Source organism: Pelophylax lessonae (genome assembly GCF_965119305.1).
Source record: "Pelophylax lessonae genome assembly, chromosome: 6".
NCBI lineage: Eukaryota > Metazoa > Chordata > Amphibia > Anura > Ranidae > Pelophylax > Pelophylax lessonae.
Window position 1 is genome coordinate 115,923,333 of NC_138773.1, and position 23,891 is coordinate 115,947,223.

General features: G+C 42.6%; 1 protein-coding gene across 1 annotated transcript in view; it reads left to right on the top strand.

Moving 5' to 3' along the window:
* TMC7 (transmembrane channel like 7) overlaps positions 1-23,891 on the top strand; it is a 119,437-nt gene that overhangs the window by 78,998 nt on the left and 16,548 nt on the right. The window contains exons 4-10 of the mRNA XM_082260567.1: positions 691-852; positions 960-1,042; positions 4,003-4,148; positions 4,239-4,386; positions 6,017-6,190; positions 18,252-18,406; positions 21,041-21,158. Coding sequence (XP_082116693.1) covers positions 691-852; positions 960-1,042; positions 4,003-4,148; positions 4,239-4,386; positions 6,017-6,190; positions 18,252-18,406; positions 21,041-21,158 — 986 coding nt within the window. The remainder of the gene's footprint in view (positions 1-690; positions 853-959; positions 1,043-4,002; positions 4,149-4,238; positions 4,387-6,016; positions 6,191-18,251; positions 18,407-21,040; positions 21,159-23,891) is intronic.

A 23,891-nucleotide genomic window follows, 5' to 3' on the forward strand; every position in this document is an offset into this window, starting at 1 on the left:
GGTAATATGGGGTTCTCATATTTTGTAGTAATTTATTCAGCTCCTGCAGTAGTTTTTTTTCCATCCTCACATGTTTTACCTATTTAAAGAGTGATTTAGGGCAGAGAGTAATTTTTAGCACCTTTTTTTGAGCAGCTCAAAAAAAGCTTTTGAGCACCTTCTGAGTTGTAAAACGAATAGTTCAGGTTTATTAAAACCAAGAAATGCAAGTTAATTGCAATAATTTTATTTTTTTATAAATGAGGATAAAGCTGCCCAATGTTCATGGATTTTAGAAGTTTGGGTTCTGCAGGCCTATTTTTTTTTTAGATGAAACTCGGAACTCTCTTGAAACTGTTAAATGAGTGAAGATGTAAGCTTATACCATTTGAGTATGCTAGTTGCAAAAAAGACAGTTGGATATGCTTGGGGTGGCCATAAAGGATTATGGGAACAGACCATGAATGTCCAAATATTACATTTCTATACAATGAGTAATTTAGTTAAGAACATAAAGTGTATATGATAGTGTTTGTTTGACGATCTGTCAATATGTCACTAATTCTGCTTATATTCCAAACTGTCTTCTATCAAAGCTATATGTGGTTTCTGGTACGTAATGGTTTTAATGTATATGCTTGTATTTGCACAAAAAGTATTATTAAAATATATATATATATATATATATATATAATTTTAATTTTTTTTCAGGTAAATTTGGCACTGGCATCGGGTCTTATTTCTCTTTTCTGAGATTCTTAGTGTTGCTGAATTTTGTCATGTTCCTACTGGTGTTCTGTTTTACAATACTGCCAGTTGCCATTTCCAAACAAGGAATCTTTAACAGCAGCCAAATAATTTCCTCCGGTATTGGTAAGATGCAACTTTTGTTAACTATGACCACTGCATGCACTGCAAGCACTTTTAATCTCAATTTATTTCTACATCCTTACTTGGCTTTTCTTTTTTTTCCTTGACAGCACCTGAATGTACAAAATACTCACCAGTCAGCAAAGGACTTATGTATTTCTACAATAATATTATAGACTTTCTTTCTGGAACGGTATGTGCTTTGTCTTCTGCAGAACTACTGTCTTCCCCCTGACAACAGACAAGTACTGTTATGTGGTTGCCATTCAAGGCAAATTCTATTCATGTGAGGGTACACAATGGAGAGCTCTTTCTCACTGAAAGTATGCAATGTCTATTCACATGCCTAGTGTTCAAAGTAGGCTTTAAATTGGTGTCCAGTAGTTACACAAGTCTGATGTATTTTGTTTAAAATGAGAAATGTGGAACACTTATCTGACTTTTAGAATATGTTTAGCAAAAAGTATTTGTCAGTGACAAGGTGTAAACCAGGTATCCAATTTGTTGGTAGGTTTTTGTCTAGTAGCTATTTTGTGGCATATCTATTCTTTTAGTTAGTGTTCAGTGCTTTAACCAATGAAACCCACTAAAGCAATTTATTGACATCTGGGCTGTGCTGTATGGCTTTTTAATTTGTAGTAATTGCTCTCCCTCTGCCCGTCTTGCTGTACTGAGGGTTACAGGAGTATAATATATAAAAAAATAATAATCAGGTACTTATATTGCATTTAAAATTGATTTAGAGAATAGTGTATGAAAATTGTTCTTTAGGGAAAGCCTTACTACCCCTAGCAAATAGTCTGAATCTTTGAATCTTTTATTTTATTTGCCTATATGGTTTCCAGCTCCAACATAGCCACAAATGTGGTTATGGACAGTGATATATGTTTACTGCATAGCAAGCAGTAGAAAGGTCACTCTGCACTTTTTATTGGTTAATGGTCTAAATAACCCTCTGGCGTCTTACGTATTTAGGTAACATAAATGAAAGGTATTACAAGCCTAGTAATGGAGATTCATTAATTATTTTGCAGTCTCCGTAATATGAAAAGATAATCCAGCATTGTGCATTACACCGCCTCAAATTAGGTGCAGCAGATAAAAACCTCAGACAGTTAGATAATCCGAAGCTGGTGAAAAATGCAATCTGACAATATTCTGTTTTCTAAAAATTCAGGTTGCTTGATTGTCTCTGGTTTCATTAGTTCTTAAATCGTTGATCTTGAACAAGTGAAGTCAAACAGTGAACAAGTGACAAACAGTGGAGTCAAAGCTCTTCATCTCCATGCTTGTTCCCTGTAAGAGCCCATTCACACTGCCGCGACTTGTCAGCCTGACAAGTCGCGGTCAGTCGCGGTCCATTGAGTAGTACAGGAGCCGTTCTAATAGGAGCGACACGAGTCGCTCCGACTTAGAAAAAGGGTCCTGTACTACTTTGGGGTGACCTCGGAGCGACTTGCATAGACTTCCATTATGTGAAGTCCCTGCAAGTCGCGCCAAAGTCGCGGTGCACGCGACTTCACAGGTTGCCCCCCGAAGTCGTGTCGCCTCAGGCTCTAAGAGCCGGTTCACACTTATGCGGCTGCGGCGTTCGCATGTAATGTCGGAGCGCACTGCTCCTTCATTACATGCGATCGGCTGTGCGGTGGGAGTTTAGCCATACACTTTGGCTAAATTCGCACCGCACCCGCAGCAAACACGCACAGGACCCTTTTTTGCAGCCGCATCAGGATCGGATCGCACAGCGGTTCACACTTGTGCGATCCGATCCTGTGCGAACTGCAAGATCGCACTGCGATATGCGATCAAACTGGGGGTGTCGTTAAGATTACATTGACACCCACAGCGTATCGCATATGGCAGTGTTTGCGATGCGGGAACAGGCTACGGATTCGCAGCCTTCCCGCATCGCATAAGTGTGAACCGGGGCTAAATGTCATTAAATCATAATATTGAACTTTAACAATTTACTAATTAAATCTGTTTAATAGGTGTGAATATATACATGTTGAACCTTCCAGAAATCCAATGAATGTTTATTTTTCTGTCCTCTATACTAATGCTGCACTGTTTTCTGATAGCCATGTTTTCAGCCCTGCTTGTAGTACAGAATCCCCCCTCCCCTAATTAAATAGAGTTAGGGAAAGTTGGAGGTGATCTGTAGTCATTACACACTTCTGCCTAAGGCAGGGGTGTCCAAACTTTCAAAACAATGGGCCAGTTTACTTCTCTTCAAACTTTGGGGGCCGGACTATGGCCAGTGGGAGTAGAATATGCCCTGGCATTCATAGGAGTAAACCGTGCCATAGGCTTGGTGGTCAGTGGGAATTCAACAAATTACATTATTGGTGTCAGTGGGGGGAATAGTGCCCCATCTTTGGTGTCAGCAGGAGAAAGCGTGCCTCATCAGTGGAAAGAATAGTGCCCCAAGGGCCAGATAAAGGCAAGCAAAGGGCCACATCTAGCCTGTGGGCTGCAGTTTGGAGACCTCTGGTCTAAGGTAGCAACCTCGGCTGTACTATAGTTTCTCCATAGGTACAGTATGATGAATGAGTGTTGACACCTTAGGACAGCAAGTGTGTTAATGGCAGACTTACCAGAAGAAATAAGAGGAAAAACTGAGTAAAGAAAACTAATACAGCCACAAAATCTAAGGACTGGTATACTGTAATAAATTGACTGTTTGTTTTTGTGTATACATACACTTTTAGGTCTCATGGTATTTTATTGCCAGATGCAGCAAGAATCCTGTGGATTCCGGCAGCTGGATTCACAGGTAAATGCCTATAGTTGCTGCGGTTCAGCATGTACAAAAAAATGACAGGCTGACAGTGGCCACAGCTGCCTGCCGCTGTTTGAATAAAATTGCACATAGACTGTCTGCGGTTAAGGAGAGACAATTTCCCCGGGGGAAAACAGCTGCGGCCTCTGTCAGCCTGTCATTGATTTTGTAAAGGCTGACTGGATGCAACTATTTGCATCTACTTCTGAAACCAGCTGCAGTAATCCACTAGATTTGTTGCCACAGCTGGCAATACAATCCCGTGCGAATGAGGCCTGAACCACGGCAGCCTATACTTTTCCTCAGTACAGGCTTCCTTTTAACTAAGGCTCAGTTTTAGTACTAATATTACAATACTGTGTTTCTTACAGGGTTTTCTGGAACTGACTTATCTGTTCTATGGTTATTACACCATAGACACAGTCACTGTTTACGTCATCCAATATAGTCTGCCTCTTGCCTATATCATGGTCACGTTTACCTATTTGTTCCTAAGCATTGTCTGGATTGTGAGAAGGTAAAGTTTTCTTTGCTGGTTACCTAATGTTAGTTTCTAACTGCAGTTTGTTATTATGCATTCATAATTTTGATGGATTACAATTTTCAGGGCAGTAAAAGGTTTTAAGCAGAGTCTGGTAATTGATGAAGATCGGTTTCAGAGTTACTGTAATAAAATATTTGCCGGCTGGGATTTCTGCATTACAGACCAGAATTATGCTGATCTAAAGCACAGCAGTCTTTCGCTTGAGTTAAAAGTAAGTTCTCTGGAGCTATTGTGTTTGAGACATGATTGAGCACCTCTCGCTGCTGGGTATCAGTAGAACCTGTTTTTTACATTCACAGGTGGAGAGCACACTGCTTGACCTGTGAGAGAACAATGACAACCAAGAGACATACTTTGTTATAAAGAATTTAATATTACCACTGAAGCAAACTTGTGTTTTTGCTTTAAGGAACTTCCTCTACAGGCTACTTAAATACATTACAAAATTTTAAACAAAAATTTAGACAGGTGATTCTTAAAATAGAAGTACAGTTTAGTGAATATGAAATTTCACATCCCCTCCCCTATCAATTCTGTTTATATAAAGGGAAAAAAGAGGGACTGTTATATACACATAATCTGTCCCAGGCTTATGGGGAAATCACTGAACCAATCGCAAGGCTCGCAGGAACTGGTATATTGGGACTGTCTATGCAAATATGAATTTTCTTGGCAGTCAAATAAGAGCTTTTTGCATAATTAACCTCTTAAGGACCGGAAGGTTTTACCCCCTTAATGACCAGGCCATTTTTTGTGATACGGCACTGCATTATTTTAACTGACAATTGCGCGGTTGTGCAACGATGTACCCAAATAAAATTGATGTCCGTTTTTTCCACAAATAGAGCTTTCTTTTGGTGGTATTTGATCACCAGTTACCAGTGACATTACTACAGTAATAAAAAAATATGCACAGTTACTGTACTAATGACACTGGCAGGGAAGGGGTTAACAGGGGCGCTCAAAGGCTTAAATGTGTGCCTAGGGGATACTTTCTGTGTAGGGGCTTTTCTTACTGGATGAACACAGAGACCTGTGTTCTTATTTAGGAGGAACACAGGATCCCTGTGTTTATTACGTTCTATCTCCATGGGGAGCGATCGCGGGTGCCTGGCAGGCATCACATCCGCCAGACCTGCTGATTGGCTCCCCCTCTAGCCAATTGGTGTGTGTGCGGGTGCCCCCACTAACTGCTACACAAAATTATGTACAGGTATGTCGTTTCGAGGGACAGAGTTGACCTGCCGCAGTATACCTACGGCGGCTGGTCGGCAAGTCGTTAAAGCCCAACTTCAGGTTCTTTTCCACACTGGATTAATGCAGGCTCACACTGCAACACAGTGGGGAGGTGTGATTCATTAAGCAGCAGTAAAATGCAGATATGTAGCACTTTACCGCACAGAGTGGAAGGCATTGCATTTCACCACAGCATACCGCACTGCTGTGCAAAGACTTGAAGTGCGCATAGATCTACGGCCTTACTTCTGTAAGTAAATATGGGGAGTGGTGCATGGATGGATATGGGCTTGGCGGGTTTTTGGAAACCTGGAGTTGGACTTTAGTTTCATGGATTAAATGTTTTTTTTTTTTTTTTAATAGCCTTAAATTACAAAATGATTGTATGTATTGTATTACTTTTCCTTAGATGAGAATTCATTCATAGTCCTCATATGCTGTCAAATGTATCCACACCCCTCTTTACTCACCTATATAGCCGGTATAATATATAACCAGCAAATTTTGTTCCAATTTAGAGAGTGTATTTAAAGGCTTCTCTTCAGAAAGATCAGTTTGGAAACCTAAAATAAAAGTACTTTATAACATCATTGTTCTTTTTACAGACAGACTTGGCAGAAGAAACGGAACGTCAAAGGAAAGAGAAGCGGACGCGGAGAGAAACCATGAGAATCTATGCCTTGCGCTTGTTTTTAAATATCATTGTGATCTCAGTATTGGGTGGTTGCTTCTATGCAATCTACTTAGCTACAAGCTATTCACAAGAGTACAGTAGCCCTGTAAGTAATCTATTTCAGAGGAACGGCTTTATCATCTGGGTTTCTAGATGTATATCTCATATCTTTATGATGTCATGGGGCCAAAGTACAGTGTACACGCTTAGTTTTTATTTTTTCATTCAACAAAATCAATCTCCCCTACTGCTTTGTTGTATTCTGACAGAGGGACTCCCCCCTCAAGAAAATGCAGATCAGAGCTGCAGCAATGGCTGCAAGAGCTGATCGAATGCTGGTTTTCCAGTAGGACCATTTGACAGAAGCCAGTCATTAGACCGGCTTCTGTTGAACAGACACATGTACCGAATTTTGGTATGTGTACACTGTTCCAAATCCTTTTCATAGTAGAAATTGGAGACTCTTCAGCTCGCACGATACAAAAGTTTGTTTACTTTATTTCCTAAAGTAAAGCAAAACGGAGCAAAGCGGAAATGTTTCACCCTTCCAAAAGGAGAGAGGGAGTATTCGGAGTGTAGGATGTCCTTTTCTCATCTCTCTCTCTCTCTCTCTCTCTCTCTCTCTCAAGAACGTCAAACATAGTGTATTCTTATACTGTATGTAAAGATGACATCAGCAAAAAGTATGTCTCAAGAAGGTAGTATTGCCAAAAAAGAAGTAACACCCACTCTTGCATATATGGTTTCAATCTCTAATAAGACAACTCCTCCTAGCATACTAACATAGGAACTCGGAATAGAAATACATACATAGCAAAATTGCTTCTCTGTCCTTTACAAAGACATATTGAAGTAACCTTCAGAACTAACATATTATAACATTCACATGTATTTCAGACTGTTATCATTTAAAATAATATTAAACTCTAAATCTCTAACCATTCCCTCTCAATGCACTATAATCAACTAATAAAAGTGCATTCATCATCTTCTTTTTTTTTTTTATTTTTTTTAAGCGATACAAACAAATTATAACAAACACAATATTAAAATTGGATATGTCAGATAATGTACATAAGCACTTCTCCAAAACCAGAGATTTTCCTGTGAAAAAATAAATTATTTCATTCTATCAAGAGACTATACATTAGTATATTATTTATTCATTTTAGTTAGTTTTCCGTTCAAATTATGTAATATCATCAAAGATTTTCTTCCTTCAATTTCATAAATTTTTTTAACTTTTTTTGTAAAAACGCTTACGTCCTTGACCATATCATATAGCTATTTTCCTATTTCAGTGTAAGGAAGAAGTAAATAATATCTTTGATATGTAAAATTATATTGCTCCAGAATATCAATTATTAATAAATAAAATATCTTCTATCCCAGGAAATTTCTATAACTAAATCATTTGTTCAATATAAGCCTTTGTACATTATCTTTCACACCAAACACAACTATAAGTATGATAAGTAATCATAACTCTCCAATATTCAATAGCCATATTCATTTTTTAGCCATATTCATTTTTATATAGTCTATCTATCTGTGACCAGCAAGCAACTCTTTTGCGTGCTCTTTTTTCAACATTCTGTATTTTTTGTTTGACAATAACTCTGTTTGGACACATTAAGACCCCGTTCACACTGGGGCGACGCTACTTGCCGGGGCGACCTCACCTCGGAGCGGCCTGGCAGGGACTTCATATCATTGAAGTCAATGCAGGCCGCTCCAGGTCGCCCCAAAGAAGCTCCGGACCCTTTTTCTAAGTCGGAGCGACTTGTGTCGCTCTTATTAGAACGGGTCCACAGCTACTCTATGGCAGGCGACCTATGGCGACCTGTCAGGCGACCAAGTCGCCTGACAGGTCGCCCCAGTGTGAAATCAGATCCTTCGCTTCCACACGAGCTTGTATGTTTTTCAACTATACCTTTTTTTTTTTTTTTTTCCATCTAGATCTAATTAACATCTTCTTAAATAGAAGTATATATCCATAAGTCATTATTAAAATTCCTAAATCTATTCTTTTTAAAATAAGATACATTTATAATATAACTAGTATTAATGCTCCAAATGTACAATTTTTGTACATCCTTGTTATAACAACCTATCCATCCAACTTTCCCAAGTTGTGTGTTGTAAAAAAAATTCATAAAATATGATAAACTTGTAGACATAGAATTTATTTTAATGTGCTTCTGGAAAATAATTAGGAAACCTAGACGTAACAACTATAATGTAAACTAAACTAGTATCATTATTAGCTGTTGCTGTGATATCAATCTTCCAAGGATCTACTAAACTAACAAAGGTTGCGTAGGAGAAAGTATCAAATTTCATTGTCCACGTGGAGTCACTTGTTTTTCATGCTATCTTGTCACTAACATCAAGAATAATATAGCAGATTTTACACATATTATTCCCATAACTCTCTAATCTATTTGATTTGAATAAGCAACGCAATGTGTTTTAAAATATATGTTCAAGCTCTAAACCTACTCTCCTATATTAAACCATTCATAAAATATTAATATATGAAAATCTCATCCCCCCCCCCCCCCATAATGATCGAACAATCAGAATGTCTCTTATGAAACAAGTCCATATGAGGAAAACATTGAAGTCCATCCAAAAACGATAGTCCTTGATAACACAATTAGAAAGGAAGTAATGATGAAAGCAAAAACAAAAAAGTAGTGACAAATAGAAGTTTAGTTGTGCTTGTCTCATGGTCATAGTAGAATTCAAAAATTCTGAAAAAAAAAAAAAATAATAATCTTCCTAAACTCCGAAACAAAAGACACATCTAAGAGAGAAAATGAAAAAAGTATCAAATTCTTATATAAAAAAAAAAAAATTATATATATATATATATGTTTTTCTTAAGTAATTTTCATTGATCAATATGGACCATTCTAGGCTCATAGTTTTTCTGTGTTTTTTACCCATTCTTTGAACTAAAAATGAACTAAAGTCCCAATTAACTTAAGAAAAACAAAAGAACCTTCCCAGTTGCCATCCCAACTACCTTCAGATCTGTAATTCCTATCCATAACTTGAGCTCCTGGAATACATTTATTGACATGCTCCTAAGAAGAAATCTTATTCAAAACATCATTCCTATTTAAATCTAGCAGGGGTCTAGCCATATTTTGTGCAGCAAACTTCTGAAGTTCCTGTACCTGTTGTTGCAATGTTTGCAACCACACTTCTTTCTTTCAACATATTGTAAATAAGTATGCTAATCTCAAAAGATAGAAGAATAGACATTCTTTGTCCTGTCATCAACTCAAAAAGTGACAAACCTATACTAGAAAATACTAAAGCTCTTAAGTAAATAATAGCATGTAAACGAGTCCCCCAATCTTCTTTTTTTTAATATTTTATTAGAAACAAAGATTTGAGTTTGTACAAAATACAGTCACACAAAACATTGGATGCATAGATACAGGACTCAATAAGCAATGGTGACAGTCCTTTCCACATAGACATCCTTATTACATGTCATACAAAATACACAGCATCAAGCCTTTTGTAAATCAGCCCCTATAGTTTAAATTCTTTATAGGCTTTCTTCCTGAAAGATCAAGCCCCATTTACAGTAGAACTAGAGAAAGGGAGTCTTGCGATCTTAACCTGTACAGTTTCACAGATTGCAGCTGATAGTACAGGTCATTTTGTGGCAAGCTTTTGATTAGTGGCAGCGCGCAACACATTCAGTTTCTCTTTTCACTTTTCTGTCCAAGCAGCTCATTCTGAAGAACTGCACTGTGCCCTGGAATTGAAAAGGAAGTAGTGAGGTTGCTGGAGCACAGAGAACTGCAAGCCAGTCAGAGTACCTTTATAGAAAACCTGATTGCTTGGTATTGCAAAGTTACAACTTGAAAACAAACTTAAATACACTATATAAAAAAAGTTTCTATTCTTCACTACACCCCCAATTCCAAAAAAGTTGGGACGCTGTGTGAACGTTGCATAAAAACAATGCAATGATCTGCAAATCTCATAAACCCATATTGTATTCACAATAGAAAATAGAAAACGTATCAAATGTTTAAACTGAGAAAATGCACCATTTTAAGAAAAAAAATAAAGTTCTTTTGAAATTGATGGGAGCAACCTGTCTCAAAAAAGTTGTGACAGGGCAACAGAAAGCTGTAGCAAAGTAAGTGGCACTAGCAAGGAAGAGCTGGAAGAACATTTTACAACTAATTAGGTTAACTGGCAATAGGTCAGTAATATATATGATTAGGTATGAAAAGTGTCTCAGACGTAAAGATAGGCAAAGGCTCACCAATCTGTGAAAAGCTGCATTTAAAAATTGTCAAACTATTGCATAATAATGGTCCTCAACTTAAACCTGCAAAGACTTTAAATGTATCATCATCTACGGTACATAATTTCAAAAGATTCCAGAATCTGGAGGAATCTGTGGTTAAGGTCAAAATGCAATATTGGCTACCTGTGATCTTCGTGCCCTTAGATAGTACTGCATTAAAAACAGGCATGTTTTTGTGATGAACATCACTGCAAGGTCTCTGGAATATGTAAAAAACACTCTCTGAACACTGTTTGCTGTGCTGTCCAAAAATGATAAAGCTCTATCATGCAAAGAAGAAGCCAAAGCTGAACATAATCCGGAAACACCATTATCTTCTCTAGGTCAATGCTCATTTTAAATGGTCTGTTGCAAAAGTGGTTAACTGTTCTGTAGTCATACAAATCAAAATTTGACACCGTTTATGGCACCCATGGGTCCCACATCCTTCGAACAAAAGAGGAGAGGGACCTTCTGGCTTGTGATCAGTGCTCAGTTCAAAAGTCAGCTAATCTGGAAAGGCACCATCAATGCTAAAAGATATTTCCATGTTTTTAAACAGCATATTTTCAGACAGGAACAGGAAAATATTCCTCACCCTAAACTCTAGCAACTGGTCTCCACAATTCCCAGACATTTAGAGAGTGGTGTTTTAAAAGGGTGGTGCTACACCGTGGTAAACATTGCCTTGTCCCAACATTTTGGGATTTAGGGTTGTACTTTGCCAGCTTTTTGTTGCCTTGTCCCAACTTTTTTAGGACGTGTTGATGCCATTAATTTAAACATTACCTTGCTCTTTCATTTATTGACGGACACAACTCTTTATCTTCTTGACTGTAGGATTATATTGCCCCCTACAGAAGTAGGACCCTAGGCAGAGAAAAAGCTTGAACACGCCTATATACTCCCACGTCCTGCTATAGGTATTCCGGTTTTTTTTTTCTGCCTAGTCAGGAGTTACCTAGTTCCTTGCTGGGATCTCTGGTCCTAGCAATTTTTTTTCTTTTTACATGAAATTGTTTGTTTTGTTCCTGCGAGAGCTACAATCAAGTGCGGGACTGGGCGACGAGCTGGATAATATGGATCCTTAGGGTCCCCCCTAGTCTGGCCAGCAAGCGCGTGCAGACCGCAACTCTGCGCTAGGTCAGCCGCGACATAGCCCAACTGGACGACGGGGGCAGGCCTGCAAATAAACATCTTGCGAGGGCGCATACAAACTGGCTTCCGCCTCAGTCGCAGCGTTTCCTCCTGGCCGACAGCATCCACACTATGATGGAGTGGTGTCCTGTCCAGAGCGGTGCCCACCCTGTTCTTGGTGTGGTAAATGGCTGTCCCCTCACTACCCCTCGAGAGTAATGGGGTGGACATGGGCCCCTCCCTGGGATGGTCAGACCCCCGGATTCCAATACCCCAGCCCCTCTAAATGTTTGATCACTGTGCCTTTGGGCTCCCTACACCCTCCTTCCCTCCCTGGGTGAGGTTATGAGCTGGCTGTTGCCACATGCTCTTAAGGGGGGCTGGTTGAAGTTGTGGCCGACCGGGTTTTCCTGGAGCGCAACGGGGGGTTAAGCAGGGTTTCCTGCCACCCTGGGGGTTTGTGACTAGGGCAGGGATGTCCTATGGGCTCCCTGCAGCAATTGTTGGGCTGGGGGAGCGGATGTTGTAACATCCGAGGGTACGCGGCCTAGTCGTTGGAAACTATGTGAGGTGGCCCCTGTGAGGGTGGCTGATGCCACTGCCTCCCATTTTGGCATCCGCTTTCCCCTCCGCTGTCCCTGGGTGATCGGCTCTGCTGGGGCTCGCATCCTGGCGGCTGGACGCCTTCAAAAGTTTAGGCCGTGGCTTGTGGCCTATTGGCTATGCGGCCGATTTGGGGGGGGTGTCTGCCTCAGTGTGTGTAGCTGAAGCCCCCACTCTTTTGGGCATCTCCCGGGCTGAGGATCAAAAATTTAGGCCGTGGCTTTCGGCCTGCTAGGCCATGTAGTCAACTTGGCACCTCCCTTGGAAGGGGTAGTGCTCTGGAGTGCTTCCTTTTTTTGGCCTTGCTGCCATTGTGTGGGTCACCGGCCCTGTTTTAGTGAGGGTACCCTGCTTGCGCTTCCGCGTCATTGCGGGCGCCCCCCTTTTTAAGGGGGCTATGTCCTATTATGTCCTCTATAGAGGGCTCGTAGGGAAACCCCCTTGTTTTTATGCGGGGTTCGATAGTTGGTCCATTGTGGGCCCTTGGCCGGCGTCCTCTTGGCATCACAGTCGGCGGCCTCCCCTGATTGTTTTTCGGGGTGAGCTTAGTATATAGCGACTTTACTGGATCTGCGTCCACGCACCCCGAGTGCTCAGAGTGAGGATGATTCCTCTGCTCCTCTAGCTGCGCTTAAATAGGCGCTGGTGGATGCATTGTTTGTGTCAGTGCGTGAAACTTTAAAAATGGAGATTGCTGCGTCTGAGGCACCGTTCCTTTTGGCACCCACAGGTCCTCCAAAGCTGCAAGGGTGTTCCTCTTCCGCTTACCTTGACAACATTGTCACATAACAGTGGGGTTGTCCAAAATGCAGTGGTTGCTAAACGTTTTTGCTTGCGGTATCCTTGTGAGGACTAACTGCGTTACAGGTGGACGGTTCCATCTGTAGTGGACTCGCCGGTTTCCGGGTCAAATTGAACTACCTGCATTCCAGTTGAGTCCCCGGCCTTTACAGGTCCAGCTAATAAGAGGGCGGAGGCTCTGGCCCGCCATATGTGGCTGTGTATGGTTCGGCGATTAGACCGGTAATTGCTATTGCCCTCGTGTCGAACTGAGTAGGCTAAGCTTTTACGCTTGGACCTGGAGGAGAAGCAGCTCCCCCCCTGCCTGGGTGGAGCTGGCGGATAAGTTGGTACAAGGGCTACAGTTTGTCTGTGATGCCTCTTTGGATGCCGCTCCACTGCTTTCTAGATTCTGTCTCAGCAATGGTCCTGCGGCTCATTATCTGGCTGAAATGCTGGTCTGCTGACCAGGCTTCTAAGAAGGCCTTGTCTGCTCTTCCATTCTTGGGGGGTTTGCCGGTTTGGAGCTTTCTTGGATGACATTATCAAGGGCCTCACAGGGGTAAAGAGTCCCGTCGTAGGCGGGGACCCCCCTTTTCTGTTCACAAGGGACTTTTCCGTCCCTTAGGGTCTCAAGCCAAGGAATCCAAGCCCTTTCGGGCCTCCTCTGGGGGTTCCAAAAAGTCTTGGTCGGGCAAACCACAAGCAAGTGCTGCCAGACCTGTGAACAAAAATTCATCCACTTGAATGGGTGCCCTCACCCGTCTCTGGGGGGGGTGGACGTCTTCGCTGCTTTCCGAATCTGTGGACGCCCCTGATCCAGGACAAGTAGGTCCACAAAGTCATTCGCTCCGACTACAAAATCAGGTTATGATCATATCCTCCAGAAAGGTTCTTCCCTTCCAACCTGCACTTATCCTCAAATCGCCTAAAGGATCTCTAGGGGCTGGTGCAAGATTTGTTACTTCAAGGGGTGATTGTTCTTGCTCCAAAGTCGTAACGTTTTCAAGGTTTTTACTCAAACCTGTTTACAATTCCCAGGAAGGAGGGCAAAGTGCACCCAATACTGGACCTCAAGGTGCTAAACTGCTTTGTGCAGGTACAGAAGTTCCGCATGGAGTCCATGTGCAGTGGTGGCATCCCTACATAAGGGGGATTTCTTCGCCTCCATAGACATAGGATGCCTACCTTCACATCCCGATATGTGTTGCCCATCAGTGTTTCCTACGCTTTGCCATGGGGGAGGAGCATTTTCAATTTGTGTCATTACCCTTTGTCTCGTTTCAGCTCCTTGGGTCTTCACAACATTTTTGGCCCTGATTTAAGCATTACTGCGTCAGCAGGGGATCGCGGTACTAGGGTACCTGGACAATCTGCTTTTATGAGCGGAGTCTTAGTCCACCTTGTTGGAAAACTTGGAAATTACTGTGCATACGCTGAGGGAGTTTGGTTTGATTCAGAATCTTCAGAAGTCTGCTCTGGTTCCGTCCGCAAGCCTATCGTCCCTAGTCTATCTGGGTCTGACTCTGGACTCCTCCTCAGCCAGAGTGTTTCTTCCTCGGGAGAAACTTCAAAAGTTACAGGAGGCAATTTGGCTTTTCCTGACTAGCAGACGGTAGTCTCTTCGGACTTGCATGCACCTGTCTGGGTGGGGAGGCATCCATTGTGCTCAGGGGGTCTGGTCTCAGGAAGAGTCCAGACTACCGATCAATCTACTGGAGCTCCGAGCGATCAGACTTTGGATCATTGGACAAGTCTCCAGGGGTGTTCGGTGTTGATTCAATCGGACAATGCCATGGCTGTGGCCTATGTCAATCACCAAGGGGGCACAAGAAGTGTCCTGGCGGCTTGGGAAGTAGCCAGTATTTCAAGGTGGGAAGAAAGATTTGTTCCAGCCTCCTCTGCTGTGCAAATTTCAGGGGTAGAAAATTGGCAAGTGGACTATCTTGGTCAACAGGCGTTAGACCAGGGAGAATAGTCTCTTCATCCGGAGGTGTTTCATCAGTTAGGTCTCCGGGGGGTACTCCAGAGGTGGATCTGTTGGCCTCTCACCTCAACAGGAAGGTTCAGAGGTTTGTGGCATGTTCTCATAATCCTCTAGCCGTCACTACAGGCGCTTTAGTGGCTCCTTGGAGTCAGTATCGTCTGATTTACGTCTTTCCTCCCCTCCAGCTTCTGTTGAGACTACTACGCAGAATCGAGGAAGAAGGGAATTCCGGTCATCCTAGTGGCTCCAGACTGACCTCGCCGATCTTGGTATGCCGATATGGTATGGCTGGTTGCTGTCTCATTGGAGACTCTCAGGGAAGATCTGCTGTCCCAAGGGCCAATCTTCCATCCTGCTTTACAGTCGCTGGCTTTGACGGCTTGGCTGTTGAAAGCCAGGTGCTGAAGGACAGAGTATTGTCTGACTCGGTGATCCCTACGCTGTTTAAAAGCTAGAAAATCTTCTAGGAAGATTTTTCATCGCACGTGGGAGAAGTACATTGCATCGTGTGAATCCCTCCGGGGTTACCCTCATTCCTTTTCGGTGGCTCGGATCTTGGCTTTCCTCCAGCAAGTAGTTGTACCGCTCCTGGCCTTGAGTGCCATCAAGGACTAGGTCTCTGCCTTGGCGGTTTTCTTTTAACGCCCATTAGCCACACACTCCTTGGTGCATACATTTCTCCAGGGCATGGGACACTTGGTTTCTCCAGTGCGTTCTCCATTGCCACCGTGGGATCTCAATTTGGCGTTGTCAGTTCTCCAGAAGCCTCCCTTTGAAAATATTTGGGAGACTTCCTGCTATGTCTCAGGTGGCCTTTTTGATGGCCATTATTTTGGCATGCAGGGTGTCTGAACTGGCGGCATGTCTTGTCGTTCACCTTACCTGGTGGTTCACAGGGACAAGGTGGTTCTGCATCCATGTCTGTCGTTCCTTCCGAAGGTCGTCTCTGACTTTCATATGAATGAAGACATGGTGTTGCCCTCCCTGTGTCCCAAGCCTAAGCATCCTAAGGAAGTTGCCTTGCACTCCTTGGATGTGGTTCGGGCAATAAGGGTGTATCTGGCATCTGAGTCTTTTAGGAAATCAGACTCACTATTTTTCCTCACAGATGGAAAGGGCTGGCTGCTTCTGCTGCGACCATTTCCAGATGGATCAGACAGACTGGTTCAGGCTTATTCAATTAAGGGTCCGGTTCCTCCTTTCCCTGTCAAGGCGCACTCTACTCGGGTGCTTAGTGCCTCCTTAGCCTTTCGTCATCAGGCATCAGTGATGCAGGTTTGCAGATGGCTACCTGGTCATCTGTACACCCATTCACAAACTTTTATAAAGTGGATGTGTTGGCATCTGCGGATGCTTCTTTTGGCTGCAAAGTTTTGCAGGCTGCGGTTTAGAGGACTTGTCCTCTTTTGAGGGTATTTTTTCCAGATGAGCTCTAGTTGTTACCAGTTGAGCTCCAATTTACCTGGTTGGCTATTTTTAACCTTGGGGAAGTTTGTTTTTTCTGCTGTTCCCACCCCACATGTTTGACACTGCTTTGGGACGTCCCTACAGTCAAGAAGATGAAGAGCGGTGTCCGTCAATGAATGAAAGAGAAAATGGGATTTTTGTGTTACCGTAAAATCCATTTCCCTGAAGTTCATTGACGGACACAGCACCCACCCCTCAATGGAGTTTGGTTTTTTCCTTCTGACACTCCTTGTTACAAAACTGAATAGCTATAGCAGGAAGTAGGGGTATACCCACAGGGACTGCCCCATAGGGGTGTTTAAGCTTTTTCTCTACACATGAAAGAGAAAAATGAGGCACAAACACCTAGTGCATTACCCTTGGACACCTTTTAAAGTTTATTAAAATGCCAAAAACATACTCAGACATGAAGAGCATAAATCAAATGGAATGAGTCCACCACATGTGTAAACGAACATGTCCCATTATTTGGACCGCTGATGCATTTCGGGAGGCACGCTCCCTTCCTTAGAGCTCTGAGGAAGGGAGCGTGCCTCCCGAAATGCGTCAGCTGTCCAAATACAGGGACATGTTCGTTTCCACATGTGGTGGACTCATTCCATGTGATTTATGCTCTTTATGTCTGGGAGTATGTTTTTGACATTTTAAAAATCATTTTTTAAAGGTGTCCAAGGGTAATGCACTAGGTGTTTGCGCCTCCTTTTCTCTTTCATGTGTATATTTCTTGAAGTTCCCTGCCTGAGAGTGGCATGCCTATCATTCCCATCGGAGTGAGCACTTGGGTGATTCAGTTGTTCGGCAAGCTTTTTCTCTGCCTAGTGTCCTACTCCTGTAGGGGGCAGTATAACCCTACGGTCAAGAAGATGAAGAGCTGCGTCAGTCAATGAACATCAGAGAAATTGATTTTACGGTAAGACAAAAATCCCTTTTTAAGAAAAAAAAATGGTACATTTTTAACCATTTGATGATTTTGATTTTCATCTGTGGATAAAATATGGGTTTATTTGATTTGAAAATCATTGCATTCTGTTTTATGTAGATTTTACACAGCCTCCCAGCTTTATTGAAATTTAGGTTGTAGTTTTCAATCTGTCTGGCAGACATAAACTTCCTTATTCTTACAAAGTATCATGTTCCATGAGTTTCTTTTCTTGACATACTGACTAGACCCAGTTTATGGCAATTAGCACTACTCGTATGTTCTTCAGTTCTGTTGTTGCTAAAGGCACAATGTATCTAGTTACAGCTGCGTTGAAGTAATGATTATGGCATGTTCTTTATTGGGGGAGGTTTATGACTTTTACACATAGATTTATTGGCTACATTTTAAAGTTTTCATTTATTTAACCTATCCATTTACTATAGTACAAAAAAGTGAAACTTATTTTATGTGGGGGTTATTGGCTGAAAGTCTTTTAGAGAATAATGAAATACAATTTATGGCCCACCTGTGCTGAAATAGAAATCACCCATGCTGTTTTATTCCACTCTACTCCTTTCAATTGGTTTTCTTTTCTTTTTTTATGTACGTTTTTTTGAGTAGGCAGTGCTACATTGCAAGTGATCTAAATACTAATTCTGACAAAAACCTAATGGGCTACAATGAATAACAGGTCATATAGTAAAGAAGGGTCGAAAAGGGGAATGACTCATTATTATTAGTTTGCTTTAATTTACAAGCCTGCCCTGCAAAATTTGGCTCTGTATTGGTTATTTTGCTGTTGGTCCTGTCTGCTTGACTGCTATGGTCAGCAGGCCTTTTTTTTTTTTTTTTTTTTTTTTTGCTAGCTATACATTTGGTCATACTGGTTTGTTAAGGGTTGAAGTAGCGTCTAATATTCCCCTCATGTAAATTATTACTGTGTTTTTCAGGTTACTCAAAAAACAGGCCAACTAAGTCTTCTGATAGAATATCTCCCATCTATTGTCATTACTATTGCCAACTTTATTACTCCAATTATTTTTGAAAACATAGTACGATTCGAAGACTATGCTCCAGCTTTTGTGATACGCTTTACACTTATAAGGTATGTTACTTTATCTTGCAGTATCTCCTTTTTAGCACTTGGCACTGTAAAGCAGTTTAGCATTGCAGATCAGTGCAGCACTTCAGTTATGTGTTTAATGTCAGTGCCACACAGATATTTTCAAGACATTTTGTCATTGCATATGACAGTGTGATAGGTAGCAAATGATGGAATTTCACTGCAGCATACAAACATACATGTAAATGGCAACCTAAAGTGATCCTTTTAGCCTTATACCAGATTGTTACTAGAGCTGAGCTAAAATCTTTTCAAGCACTTGAGGAATTCTCACTCCCCGAATCCATGCTGTTTCGTTATTTACAATTACGGCACACCCTACATACTCAATTTCCTGATCCCCTATTAGTTCTTGAATCTCCCCATCTTAGACTGCATATTGGGCGTGGACCCCAAGAGACAGATCTCCATATTTTATACTGATCTTATCACCCCCGTAGCCACCAAGTTAGCCTACCAACTGAAATCCAGATGGATGTGAGATATTGGGGATGTGGAGGAAGAGGACTGGGCCTAAATACTTGATGCATGTTAAAGTGTCTCCCAAGGCTACAGACTGCCTTACTCAAATTTGCATAGAGCCTACTTGACCCCAATATGCATTGCAAAGTTCCGCCCTTCTCACTCCCCTACATGTTCCAGGTGTTCTTCCCGGGTGTTTTTTTTTCCACTTACTATGGGAATGATTGATCATACGTGACTATTGGTCACAAGTGGCACAATTCCTGCACGATAAGACAGGATCACCCCTGGTAGTTGACCCCCAGTTATGTCTGTTAGGTCTCCTCCGTAACCCTGAGGGTGAAAATTTTGAAAATTTTTCAACAGGAATTGCTTTTTATTGCCAGGAAGCCCATTGCACGTCAGTGGATGCAGGAGCTCTACCCTATACTTTAAGCATGATGTCAAGAAGTTAACTCTGTGTTACGCTATAATAAACTTTTATACATGCATAGAGTGTGCCCGACCAAATATAATAAAGTTTGGGACCGTTGGTTGGCCAGATACTTGCATTTTTGAAATGCTATCACTCACTGTTGCCTGGGTTTTTTATTCTTGTGTTGTTTTTTTTTTGTTTTTTTGATTCTTTGTTTTCTTTTTTCTTATGCTAACTCTATATGCTATTGTGATTTACAGCTAGCATTGTAATTCCTGATGTTTCCTTTGTGTATATCGGATCTTGGTTGTCATTTTTTGCTATAGTGTCATATGTTCAACTTTTAAGCACAGTTTTTCGCCCCCTGTTTACACACAAAAATTGTGACTGTGCCTTCCTGTATAGCCCCGAACACATATACTGAATGTCGGCCCGAACGATCGGCCGTCTTTTGTCCGGTGCTGTCCTGTCAGCTGAAAAGTGCTAAAGACTGCACACAAATTTTGTCGGCCAACAACAGCCGACTGCAGAAGTGATGTCATGTGATGGTTAACTTTCCGTGTGTTTTTTCTTTTCTGAGCATGCCCAGTCTTGCTAATCTGCTGTTTGTCGGCCGAATTCTGTATTGACTGGCGAACAATCGGCCGTTCTGGTGACGGCCAACAAAAATTTTAAAGTCTGCACGCCAGATTCTGTTCGGCCGAAAATTCGCTGTCGGTTGTCGGAAGCATCATACTAACAAGCCGACAATCGGCTGATCGTTCGGCGGCCGAATATTTACAATCGCTACGTGTGTACGGGCCTTTAGTCTTTATCTTGTTTGTAGTGATTATGTGGTTGCTTGGTAGTGGAGGGGTGTGGCAGTGGCTTGCTCCGAGTCCCTGAGCTGAAAACATGGACCCGGACCCGCCAAACAGGATGGAAAAGAGCGGCATCTGTCAGCCTCCTCTCCACATGTAGCAGACACTAACGCAGATAGTGGTCAGGGCACTGTGTTTCTGGGGCCCTGCTCACTTTTTTTGGGTGAGCCCACGGGGGATAACAAGCCAGTTTTTAAACGGGGTCCAGGTCAGGGGCTTGGGGTGGTTTCTGTTCGGGCTGCCCCTGTGCCCTTTCACTGCCAGGCTGTCATGTAGTTTTAAATGTAAGTGCGGATATGCATTGTTTGAAATGGAAAGCTGTTCCTCTTAAAAAAAGATCCTGTTAGCCAGTTTGCTTTTAAAAATAATTCTTCCTAAAGCTAATGTTTGACCAGCTCACAAGAAAGCACATAAAGGTGCCTGCTGTAACCTCTGTTAATAAAAGCCTCTGTGTGCCCTGATCCTAGTTTCTACTTAACTGTAGTTTTACCAAAGCACCACATCTTTCATGTTTCTTTCTTGCAGGTTTCCTTTAATATGTGTTGCCATTATTGAATTACTGTTGTATAAAGTTTATTGATTTTTAAGACTAATATTTAGCAACATTGCAAAGTGCATATATTGTGTTATGTATTCTGCATTGTCATTGTAATGTCTGCATTATCCAGCAATATTTTACAGGACCCCATTCCCCTTCTTTACTGTGACTTTGACTTCTTGTTTTGTTGCCTGTTGAGTGCAAGGTGAGACCATACAAAGGCCTGTTGTGTAACCTGCAGTACTTTCCCAGAAAGATAAAGTTACTCAAGACAGTAATGGAAAGCTGTTTTTCTAACCCCCTGTCTCTATTTCCTTGATCTGAATCTGTGTGTCTTCTAGGTGTGTGTTCGTGAGATTGGCCAGCATTGCTGTACTACTTATCTCGTTGTGGACTAAAATTACTTCCTGCTCAAACCAGAGCTGCAAGTCTTGTGGATACAACTATAATGATTACCCGGTAAATCAGCATTTCTTTTTGTCATGTAAACTTTTTAGCTCTAAGCATTCATTGTGAGTTGTAGAAAAGTAAACCAAAAACTGTAACTGAGGTGTAACGGTCAAAGGGGACACCACTTCCATGAAAACCTAGAAAAACCTGCTGGCTCAATAGGAGAACAAAAAGTTCCAGACCAGTGATTTAAAGTATTGAAGCCATAGTGTCAGCATGACATTCAAGCAACTAACATTTTAGGGAGAGGTCAGTGATGACAATCTCCATGTCTTTCTTGGTATGTTTCCTTTAATCTGATGATTCCAGAGTTAGGTGAGATCACTTTCAGCTTTGGTGACTGTAATTCTTTCCATGTACAATGTAACAATAAGAAGTTCCCAGTGTACTTGCCCAATCACAAAACGACCCTGTAGCCACAATGTTGCCAATTCTGTACTAGAGGTTTTCTATGGTCCTGATTCCAAATGGTATGAATAGAGCATAAATGTTTATTTCCAATGTCTATCATAATTGGGGATAGACTTAAAGGAGTTGATTTACTAAACAGTGCAAAATCTGGCACAGCTCTGTATAGAAACCAATCAGTTTCCATGGTGTTGTTTTTTTTTTTTTTTTTTCAAACCTTAATTGAACAAGCTGAAGTTAGATGCTAATTGGCTATAATGCACAACTGCACCAGATGTTGCACTCTTCAGTTTTAGTAAATAAACCCCAGTGTGCGAAGGAAAAAAAAAACCTGTTTGATATATCTCTGCAATAGGTGCAACCTTTCCTTAGGCTTTGTTTTTCCAAAAGGCCTGCAAGTACAGAATAATACCCCTTGTTCATAGCAGAAATTCAGTGAACTGCTAACTTTCTGTTTGAGCTGACAGCACTGCCTCTGCCGCACTGCATTTCCAAGCAGTGTTTCCAGCGCTGCCGGAGTCTTACCCTGGTGGACAACAGAACACCTACCCCTTATGTAGAGAAGAACATGTTTTCTGTAGTCCAGCATGGGAGATCTAGGCAAAGCTGATAACCCTGCTGGATAGCAGAACTCCCCTTTTCTCTATCGCTCATTGACAGACGTAGTCCTCGGTGATACAGCACCTTCGGGTTATGTTGCCTCCACAGGAGCAGGACTAGACAGGAAATTAAAATGCTCTGGCCACACCCTAGGGGGAGTCCCAGAGGGTATATCCTCTCTCTGCCTCAGCAAATCAGTTATTTTCTGTCTAGTTAGGAGTAAGGACCTAGATACCTTGCTGGGATCTTCGGTCCTGGCAAGATTTTTTTCTTAAAAAGTTTTTTTAGACAGCTTTTTTCTCCAGTGTTCCTGTGAGATCTTCAAGCAAGAAAGCTGAACTGGGCGACGGGCTGGATGTTGAGATCCGGTGGTCACCCCAGTTCAGCCTACGAGCGCGTGCAGGCCATAGCTCCGCGCTGGGTCGGCCGCGACAAAGTCCCATTAAGGGACTGACCCCGCGAGTTAAACGTCTCGCTGAAACGCCAAAGACCATGAGTCACGGCGTCCGTATTGGTCGACAGCCCTCCCGCCCCGGTGGAGAGGGGTACTGTCAGGAGTTGGTGCCCGCCTGGTTCCGGTATGGTGAGTAGTATGTTCCCCCTTTTCCCCCTGACGGGTCTTGTGGTGAACGCGGGCCCCTCTCTGTATGGTAAGATAGAGTCCCCCCTCTATCCTATAACATGGCACAGATCCCCCTACTTTGAGTGTGATTTTATGTGCAAAAAGCCAGGAGGCTTGGTTTGGGAGCTAACAATCTAATTGTATACATGTTTAAAAGATTGTAATCAGTGGCAGTCTGGGAATCTTACTGTGATAAGAATAAGGTACCTACCAGTCAGAAGCCACGGACATGTAGACTGCCTTCCTAGTCAAATCTCCAGCTATAGCAGGCCTTCCGAACGGCCATGCGGTCCGCCAGGGCCGGTACCGCCAACCACGCCAAAAATCCCCATGCAGAGATAGTGTTGTGTGCCCTGCAGCACACCGCTATTCGGTACAGGCCGCCGCCATTTTTTTTGCTGGATTGCACGAGCCGCCATTTTGGCGTAGCCTCGTGTGTCCAGCATGGGGGCGGCCATGTTTGAGGTGATCCAAACACCTCGTGGAGCTAGGGGAGGCGCCGGAAGGCGTGCAGAGGGGCGGAGCCGCCTCCTTTCTTCCTGGGCAGCCAGCCAAAAGACTTCCTGTTTGTCAAGACAGCGCTGTAACCTGTTGCAGTTAAACTCTGAGCATCAAGTGGTGAGCCTGGGGGTCTATCTCTCTCTCTCTCTCTCTCTCTCGATCGATAGGGATCCCTAGCAGGTAACACTAAGGGGCTTTTGTGGCGCTGGGGGTCTGGAAAAAAAAAAAAAAAAAAAGTTTTTTATTTTTGAATTATATTATCCGGGAAGTTACTGGAATAATCATGGACCCTGCCACACAAATTCCCCCACCTGTTTCCCTCGAGGGGGCCACGGGACCCGCCGGTGCACAGAGTGTAGAGGCATTTACAGCAATTTTGGAGTCTATGGTGGCTCGGGTGGAGGCGGCCTGTCAGGGACGAGGGTCAAGGAAGCGACCCCTGCCTACCCCTATATTATCTGACACCTCTGACTCAGATTCAGAGATGGTCACTGCAGTTGCAGGTCCCTCTGCAAGGGCTGTTACCTCAGGTAAAGCTCCCTCAGACAGTGAGGAGGACGTTTCTTCTCCCGCTATAATTCAGGAAGAAGCATTGGTGGACGCACTAGTTG